We start from the raw sequence: 10,179 nt of genomic DNA on the forward strand, positions 1-10,179 counted from the left end.
ATATATATATATATATATATATGTGTGTGTGTGTGTGTGTGTGTGTGTGTGTGTGTGTGTGTGTGTGCATGCACGCATGTGCATCCAAGTGCATTATTTTATACAGTCATGCGAATAAAAATACATGATACAGTTCTTACCTTTGCTTAATGGTCTGAAGTCAACACATTTAACACTGCTATAGTGTCCCTTAAAAGAAACCAATTTCTGAGAGGAAGGAACATCCCACAATATCAGATTCAAGTCAGCAGAAGCTGTCACTAGCTTAGCTTCTTTGGGCATCCAAGAAATATCAAAAACTGCATTGTTGTGAGCTTTCCAACCTGTAAGAATAGCATGTTCTTCCTGCACACTACAATTCATTCACTAACAACTATCACACAGTCAGTACTCTTTTCATATAGTTAAAAATAACATTTCAGAAATGTGACTAATCAGCCTGAACACACAAATTAATGAATATTAGCAAAAATATTTCACTACATTTTGATTCTAAATGGTTCCATTTGACTTAAATACAAATAAACATATAAAATGTTACTAATCTCTATACATTTATAAAGACATAATTCAGTTCTCTCTCATATGAATAATTTGTTGTTTTCTTGTCTGTCTATGAAACTAATAGTTCAAGCAATAGAGTACGTTTTCTCAAGAGATCAGTATATTTACTCTATTATTGTAATTTATGTTCAAAGGCATTTTAAAAATGTAGAGACAATTTAGATAAAATTATCATTACCAGATAAAAATCAGACTTTAAACAGTAATGTTCAATTACCTCTTAGTAAAAAGTTAAATTCCAAATCTTGATTTTGTACACCCATTATGTTTATTGTAACCCCACTCCCAAAGAAAACATTTCACAGCCACTGTATCACTACTTTTCAATATGTTGATAGCATTCATAGACATTGACAGGAATAATCAGCAATTTAGTGCAACTTACTTGTCAAACACCCACTTTTAATTTTCTTATTTGAGTCAAGAATAAAAACATCACCATCCTCACTAGCCACAGCAACAAGGTGTTCATCACCTGGTACACCCATTATGTTTATTGTAACCCCACTCCCAAAGAAAACATTTCACAGCCACTGTATCACTACTTTTCAATATGTTGATAGCATTCATAGACATTGACAGGAATAATCAGCAATTTAGTGCAACTTACTTGTCAAACACCCACTTTTAATTTTCTTATTTGAGTCAAGAATAAAAACATCACCATCCTCACTAGCCACAGCAACAAGATGTTCATCACCTGGAACTATAAATGTACATGCCAATTAAAAATCACACATTATACAAACACAACTAATGAAAAAATTTATTCAAAGCAAAAGGCCTATAGCTATGTTTGGTAATATTAATGACATAATCTAATGTTTAAAATTCAATTATATTTACAGCTTTTAATTAAACATTTATATTATTAATCATATTTGTTACATTATAATGTAAACATAACAATGTATTGTTTATGGAAGAAGTACAGTAAATTATATACCAACAGTTCTGAATCTGTAATCCATAAAAATGTTGTACCAGAAAGGAAAAAGTGGCACAGTGTACAGATCTCATTGTGGTCTGCTCAGATAGAATATAAAAACTCAGTTGATCTATGAACAAAACAGTTTGAGAACTATTGGTTTATACCTTTCTGTACTCTTAATTTCTATTATTTTTAATGTATGATTTTAAAATTTAAATTGTATATCTTTTCAAATCCAATAATTGCAATCATGATTGACTTAAAAATCAATACTTAATAATTTATAAAAGTTATGAATAAGCAAAACATTTGCTAATATGCATACTACAAACCTATTGAAAAAATTTTACTACTATGCAAAAGATGTTTTTTTATAGTATTTCTTTATAAAACAGAATCTTGTTCATAGATTCTTAAAACCCTCACCTGTACAAAACTTGCAGGCAAGAGGTGGGACTTCTCCTTCCTGAAAAAGGAGAATATGTAGTGTAGTCTTTCTTTGTAATGTTGTTTAAAAAAAGGCTTCTGGTTTCAAAATATTTATTTAACTTAATTCTATTGTAGAAAAATCTACTAGTCCTTAAGAATCTACGTGCCCCATCTCCATTAGAGAAAATACACACGGAAAGAGTAGAATATAACTTTAAAGATTTTGCTTTCATCGTTAAGGAAAATTCTTAATCATATATTTTACTACATACAGAAAAATACATATCCTTTTAATTCACAAACCCTTGGTCACAAACAGTAACAAACATATTTAAATGAATGCAACATTATTATAACATTATTTTTCACCCCAGAAGGAGCCCAGTAAAGTTTGATTGTCACCTCTAATAAAAATTAGAAATTGTATTTCAGTTTGTGGTAGCATTAATGTAAACCATGATTTCTTTATCAGTTAATACACTGTAAAATCCTAATAGCCTAAATGTTAAAAACTATAAAAAACAGAACAAATATACATGGAATGTAGAGCCAAAATGTAACATGTCATTTCCAACAAACTGAGCTGCCAATTGCACTGCATGTATAGGTTTGGTTTGAGGTTTAGAGGTATGCATTATTAAATGTTCATTTTTTTGTGCTAGGCTTCCATGGTTCATAATTTTGAGGAACTTGCATAGCTCCTGAGAAATGTACCTGGAGTGCATTTCTTGCAGTAGAATGAATAATGTGAAAACAAAACAAAAAACTACTTGTCTACTCATAAAATTTGTTGTCCTTGAAACAAAGCTTTAACCCCAGGTATCAGGCAATATATATTCCAAATTCCTAAAACTAAAAAACTAGGACCATATTTACTGAAGTAAAAATTACAAATCCTATAAAAAAGAAAATTCCCTGGGTTATACTTTAAAAAATTAAGTAAAACCTAAAATCATAATTATTTTTTATTAAATTTGTGTGTAATTTAAAATGCTAATCTCAACAGGATTCAACAATGCATTGACTTACATACATTTTTCCATAACAATCTTTACTAAACCCATTTCAAACACAATATTCTCCACATAATAACTCAAACTGATATTGTACACTTATAATACACTTCATAAGGCAGAGAAACTTGTTAAATAAGGTTGGATGTTTGACTCATACTTCTTTAAATAAAAATATATGTAATATACATGTATTTGCTGCTTCACATCAGAATTAATGATCTAAAAGAAACACCAACTGAATGGTAAAAGTAAGAAAAATAAAACATGCCTTGTGGGCCACTGTGGTACAAAAATAAATAGCAGACTGTTTTGTATGACTTAGCATATATCTAGTGCCATATTCTAAATAAAACTGACAGAAGGTACACATTCAGAAAGAAAAAAATTTTATAGCACAATGTTCAATAACATTCCCATTCCCTTTTGTTACTAAATCCCTAATGACCTCATTAGATGCTAATTCCATACCCTGTTTTTGTGGAAGATAATAATTGATTCATTTAACTGATTAAGTACATGTGTCTTTATATTCAAAGTCAAAAGTGTATAAAAAGATGGAAATGTCTCCAATTTCAGGATCTCATTTTATCCCCCTCCTCAGAAGAATATCCTAAAACAAAGTAGCCCACAAACATCATCACACATATTTCAATTACCATACGAAAATTATGGTAATCAAGCCTGTCAACTTTGAGTGATGAATGCTAAAGCATACACACAAACAATGGATCATCTTTATACTAAGATTTGGAGTTTAATAAAAAGAAAAATGTGTTACAGATGAATCATCTTACAATCTGGATTTAGTCTTGATTAGATAAAAGAATATGCAAATATTATCTTGAGTTTATTAACTTCACATTATCCCATGTGTGGCATAATAGTATACCTCACATATTATGTACATAGTATAAAGGAATAAAAACTTATTTTATCACAACAACATGAATGACCTGAAATTTCAATCTAAATCTTCAATAAATTGTACTAAACTTTTATTCTGAAATTAAAAAAAGTAATTCAGATACTATCACTCCCTGTGCTGATTTTTACACATAAAGGATCTTTTTTGACAATGGAAATTTCTGGTGGTCCATCTTGGGTTAAACTGCAATTATCATTAATTGTCAGATTTTTCAACATAAACATAAAAATATAATAAAAAATTTTTAATCTAAAAATTTCTTGAAAAAATTAACAAAACTGTGCAATAAATGGTATTAAGTTGCACCATTGAATATACTGACCCAAAAGCAACAAATTTAATCTTCTCAACCCTAAGACTTACAGAGAATATCCATTAGTATGTTCACTCTTGAAACTGCCAGAAGATTATATATATATATATATATATCACTACTTACTTTTTCAAGTTAATAATACTTACCTCTCCTTGAACATGGAAGTCATCATGAGAAAGACATTGGAAACGAGTAGTCAGAAAATCAAGATTTTGATTGAGAGGCTCTGCAAAAAGAAGTTTTAACATTCTAGTAATTCTTTAGTAAAATATGAAGTGTTGGTTAAAATTCAGTCCCTGACTTTTACTGCAAATGCATCAACAAAAATATTGAATACAAGTCTAAAGAGGTTATTTCACTGTATAGGTCACTGGTTAGGCCTCATTTGGAGTATTATGTTCAGTCTTGGGCTCCTTACCTTGCAAATGATATAGAATTATTGGCAAGGGTTTAAAAGAGGGTTAGTAGTATGATGCTTAGAATGGAAAGGTTTTATTAAGAGGACATGTTAAGATCTCTAAAATTATTTTCTTTTAAAAGAAGAAGATTGAGAGGATCTGATTGAAGTGTTTAAGATTGTTAATGAAATTGATAGTATCAAAGCATTACATTTTTACAGAATTGAGGAAAAAACAAGACAATTGTACTTTTTCACAAATACATCATTTAATCACGGTCATGATTTCACCATTAAAGGCAACTCCAGGTACAGGCTGAAATGTTTTGTAACAGATTTATATATATGTTTTAAACAAAGAACTGGAAATGAACTTGATATTTTCCTACAGACAAGTGGGAAGGAGTTTCAGTTGGTTTGGTCATTTAGAACTATTCTGGATTTGTTTTTAGACAATTATTTATTTCTAAAATTTCAAGGCTATCTAGTTTTTTTAGCTTTTTTCACAAATATGTAAAATTCTACAGTTTTTTTTTTCTGGTTCAAATTGGTGTTTAGTTTCAATAAGGTGGGATGCAAAGGTTAAATCCATTTTCCTTAATTTCCATCTTCTAGATTGCTCTTTAATTCTTGTTTCTATGGGATATCCTGTCTGACCTATTTATACACTATTGCAGTCTTTACACATTAATTGGTAAACACCACTGTTGCTGTACTTTTTGATTCTGTCTTTGTTGTTGTACAACATTTTCCCTAGATTGTTTTTAGAGTAGAAGGCCAGTGTAGATTTCCTTGTTCAGTGTGTTATATATTTTGTAAGTGGGTTTTCCATCTTAAACCTTTTTTTTTGTTGTTGTTGTTGTCATTTGGTAGAGTATGTGGGTATACTGATTATAAATTTATGGCTTTCATTTTTTTTAAATAACAATGTGTTAACAGCAATTTGTTTTGTTGTTTTTAATTCAGTTTTAAAATCTTCACATGACAAAGGTACAGTGATTAGCCTGTGTAATAAACTATGGAACATGGCAAGTTTGTAAAAAGCATGTATAATGGTGTCACTGTAAGCTGGTTTTCTGAAGATTTTGAAGGAATGTATGCTATTATTCATGTCAATATTTAAGTCCAAAAAATTAATGTTTTCGTTTTCATCAAATTACAGAGTAAATTTAATAAATTTATTTTGTGAATTCAGAAAAGTTAAAAAATTGTTGAGTTGATGTTGGATCCTGTCCAGAGACAAATCACATCATCATCAACATATCTGTACCTATACTTAATGTTTTTTTAGTATATATATACCACTAAAAAATTTCTTCTCTAAATTATTCATGAAAACTTCTCCAAGCAAAGGAGAGAGAGGGAATCCATAGCTAACCTGTTGTTCTGTCTATATATTTGGTCACTACATTTAAAGTAGTTATGATCTAAGCAAGAGGTTTTTATTGTTTTTAATTCCTGAGCTTGAACAGGGTTTACTTTTTTTTTTTTATCCATTAAATTACTTGCAATATGTTTACACTTGTTAACAGGTATACTGGTGAAAAGACTACAAATGTCAATGGAAACAATTCTGACATTATTCGGTATCTCTACATTTTTTCTACAAGTTCCAAAGTTTTTATACCAAACTTAGGTTTAAAACCAGTTGGATTTTTGAAAATATTTTGGGTTTTCTGTGTTAGTTTGTAAGCATTAGTATAGTAAACAACAGGTCTGATAGGGATATTCATTTAGTAAGTCCATACAGACATGGCAGAAAAGGATTTGTAACACTTAACAACTTAATTTGGAGTTTGTTCAGTAGGCTTTTGTCATTGTTCAACAAAGATTTAACATCATTATTAAAGGATTTGGTGTGGTCTATATTTAGAAGCGTGAAAGTGTTAGAACCTAGAAAACTGTTGATTTTACCATGATAATCTTGTTTTTCAAGTACAACAGTTGTATTACCTTTGTCTGCTTTTGTGATTATTAAACTATCAGTTTTACTTTATTTTTCATAGTTAATGGTGAGAATGGTAGGACAAGGGGACAACTTCATTTTTCTAACAGGGCAGTTTGCCTTTGGAATAGGTTGATACAGTAAGTTTAAAAGAGCTCATTAAGAGAAGACTTGGTACATATTTTAATAAGGACTGGCTTTGAGGTTTGTTTGTTTTTTATAAAGTTTAGTGGATGGGATACACTTGTTGCATTAACAGACCCCTTGTTCATAAATGTTATGTTATTTACATTAATGATATTGATAGGTACATAATTAGTAAAGTTTGCTGATGGCATTAAACTTGCATATTTCTGGCTGTATCAAATATGTTGAGGTATTATAGAATGACTTGGATCTATTGTTAATTTCAACAAATATTTGACAAATGACTTACTATATATAGCAAGTGCAAAGTATTTTACTTAAGTTACTGTAATTTTGATCTCATACATAACACAGATGGAAACCAACTAGACATAGTTGATTAACTCAATTAATCAACAATATGATAGTTTATCTATGAGCATCAGTTAATTGATGTCATAAGAGAAACAATCAAAATTGGTGTTTTTAATTATCACTGTTTTTCAATATTCCAACTATTTATGTAATTGAAATATTGGTAATATGATTTATCATTACTATTTTTGAATAATTCAAAGTTGTTCAGCTTAATCAAATGATGTCTGGTGGTGTACATTCATTACTTATATTATCATTACATGCTAATACAATACATATATATAACTTCTATTACTAACAACACAGGTCTGTGATGTTTTTATTGTCTTGAAATATTTACATTATATAGTAATTCCTGTACACCGAATCCAAAAATGATATCCAATTTTCTCCATCATGTACAGATTTTTCACAGAACATCATAATGCAATACATAAAAGAAAGACCACAACACATAGTTTTGAGACTAAAAGTAAAAGAAGAAAATTAAAAAAAAATCATGATGAATGAGGATGCATATTCATTTGACATAAATGTTCTTCCCTTTTCTTCAGTTTGTTTGTATTTTTGTTAACAAACATAATGATAAAAAATGTTCATTGTGGTAAATGAAATAATAATTTGATCTAAGTAAGTTTTTTCTTCCTAATTCGTAAAAAATCCTTATGTGATAGAAAAAAATGAGTATTACTTTCGAAATCGGCATAGTTGAATTATGGAAAATCTGTTATTAAAACCAAAACAATTTTTATAAAGTTTAAATTCAAAGGCCTATGTAATTTACAAGTTTGGTTCTTACAAAGTTACATTTCATGCAATCATCTTTTCCAAGCATAAACTAAAATGTATGATGTAACTCAACAAGCAAGTGATATTGGATTTCCTTGTGCTATATTCTTAAGATAAGAGGAGACAAGCTGATGATTTGAAAAAAGATTAGCTTGGCAATAGGTAAGCTATTTTTCTAACAGGGTGTTTGCCTTATGAAATGAGTTGCTATCAGCAACAGTTGAGGCCAGTACTTTCTATTTCAACTTTTAAAAGAAAATAAATTGATGATTTCATGAAATTAAATGGGTGTATTTAAACGTTTACTTTTTCAAAGATGGGTGTGCAAGGATGGACTTAAGTGCTAAATCATCCCTTGTTGTTCTCACATTTTCCAGTAAAATTATTTTTCCCATTATAATATAAATATTATGCTTATAGTTGTGGAGTTTACTTTATTCTACACTTACAGTGTATATGTATAGATTGTTTTAGATTTGCATATTTTAATTTTAAAGTTTTATTCAATAGGTGAGCTTACCTTTCAAGTTAAGTTGAACCCATAAAGGTAAACTAACAAACAGTTTGATATTTACTAAACTCTAAACTTAGTAAACAGTTTAGTGGGTGACAAATGACCACAATGGATAGGAGCTCGGATGGCCTTCTGTTCTGTTAGTGTTACTCTTGATTGAAAGTTTTCTTTTGTATTCTTAAAAATCATTTCAATACTCTATGATCACAAAAATAAAGTTTGATATAAGAAATTTATAAAGCATCTAACGCTCACGTTAACGGTTAAGCTTACCTGTTCCACTTCTGCTTATCACACCAAAATAACATGGGTCTATAGACAAAGCTTTCAATTTCATTTTGTTTTTTCTTTTTAGTCGAGACTCTCGCCTTTGATCACTAAACTCTTAAAAAATTACTCTTACTTAAGAAAGCAACAAAAATACTCAGTAACTCAAATCACGGGCATTTGTTAACTTGGAATTAGAAAACTCGCCAAACATGTGGCAAACAGCCTCCTTATAACTTTTGTCGTAACGTCGTGTTACTGTTAGTGATACCTAACTAACGCAAGTCCTAACATAACACTCACACGAATTGCAATACTAAAACAAGCACCAGTGCCGCTCAAGTTTTCGCGCAATTTTGTCACATGACCCAAACATCCAAGTGACGTGGTCAGATATTAATAATCCAATGAAATTAAATGTATTGTTATTATCAGTGTTTTATAAATCGTAAATATCAATATCTATTATATAAATGCTTATAACAATTGCACAAAAGAAAATATATGATATCTGTGCGTTTATAATTTGACTACACACACAAGAACAATTAATACAAAACAGTACCTGTAATATGTCTTACAGGTTACCAGTGGTAATATAATCACAAATATTTCAAACAAATACATTTTTCTATCTTGTACCTGATGATGACAAAACCTTGTCGAAACGTTGTACATTTGCTGTCATGTTAAACTTATATTAAAGTTTTTCTTCATTACCCATTTAAGCCGTCTCCAGCCATTATCAGTCTCAAAGTGTGTTCCTCGTCATCGAATTTTTCTATCTCTTGTTACGTATCTGCTTGTTTGTTAATTTCCGGTATAAATTCTTTCCGGAGAACTTCAGCGATACAAGTTCTTTCTTAATTAAACCAGTTTATTTTCTCTCGATACAACTTTTTAATACACATAATTTCCAATCAGTACGTTAAACTCAACTACTTCTATAACACACGCTATAAATCACAGTGATTCACACACTTTATTTACGGTACCTACTGTTCGCTTGACTCAATTATCTATATCTTCAATCCCGCTGGTTTTTCTCGCCAGGTTTATACACTAAAAAAAGAGGATGTCAAGCAAACACTCGGACATTCGCGGGGTTCCTCGATAATTCAAGAAACTCCAGCGCGCATGCTCCCAGCGTCACGCGACTTCCGCTGTCGTAAAACTATTTTCAATAATATCAAAACAGTGAATTCGAAGTTTTTACCACTTCACTGAAAAAGAAGACAAATCTCAATAAAAAATAACATAGAAAAAATATTTAATTAATACTCTTATACTCAGGCCCTTGCACAAAATGTTTGAAAGGAGAGTTTCTCATTTGTGGGATCAAAAGCCAACACATATTGTGCCAAGCACAATCAGCATGTGAAGTATGCTAATGCTACGGAGGTCTGGAGGTATTACCTCAGAAAATTTGTAAAAAAAAAAAGTGCTATGAGGTTAGATATGGAAGCAATATGGCTTGAAATATAGAAGAAACAATTGCATGACTGTTCACACAAACATCCAATGAAAATTCCATAAATCATTCTGTTGTAAAACTGCATGGCGAGCTAGAATTAAATATTGT

The 10,179-nt window shown here is 30.1% G+C and overlaps 1 protein-coding gene across 1 annotated transcript in view; it reads right to left on the minus strand.

The window, feature by feature from the left end:
- LOC106461639 (denticleless protein homolog) overlaps positions 1-8,856 on the minus strand; it is a 32,765-nt gene extending 23,909 nt beyond the window's left edge. Inside the window, exons 1-5 of the mRNA XM_022388647.1 lie at positions 8,604-8,856; positions 4,328-4,407; positions 1,922-1,961; positions 1,175-1,270; positions 141-323 (exon numbers count right to left, since the gene is read on the minus strand). Of these exons, the coding sequence (XP_022244355.1) occupies positions 141-323; positions 1,175-1,270; positions 1,922-1,961; positions 4,328-4,407; positions 8,604-8,667 (463 nt within the window). The 5' untranslated portion in view covers positions 8,668-8,856. The remainder of the gene's footprint in view (positions 1-140; positions 324-1,174; positions 1,271-1,921; positions 1,962-4,327; positions 4,408-8,603) is intronic.
- Between the last annotated feature and the right edge of the window lie 1,323 nt (positions 8,857-10,179).

Source organism: Limulus polyphemus, unplaced genomic scaffold (genome assembly GCF_000517525.1).
Source record: "Limulus polyphemus unplaced genomic scaffold, Limulus_polyphemus-2.1.2 Scaffold1003, whole genome shotgun sequence".
In the NCBI taxonomy this organism is placed as follows: domain Eukaryota; kingdom Metazoa; phylum Arthropoda; class Merostomata; order Xiphosura; family Limulidae; genus Limulus; species Limulus polyphemus.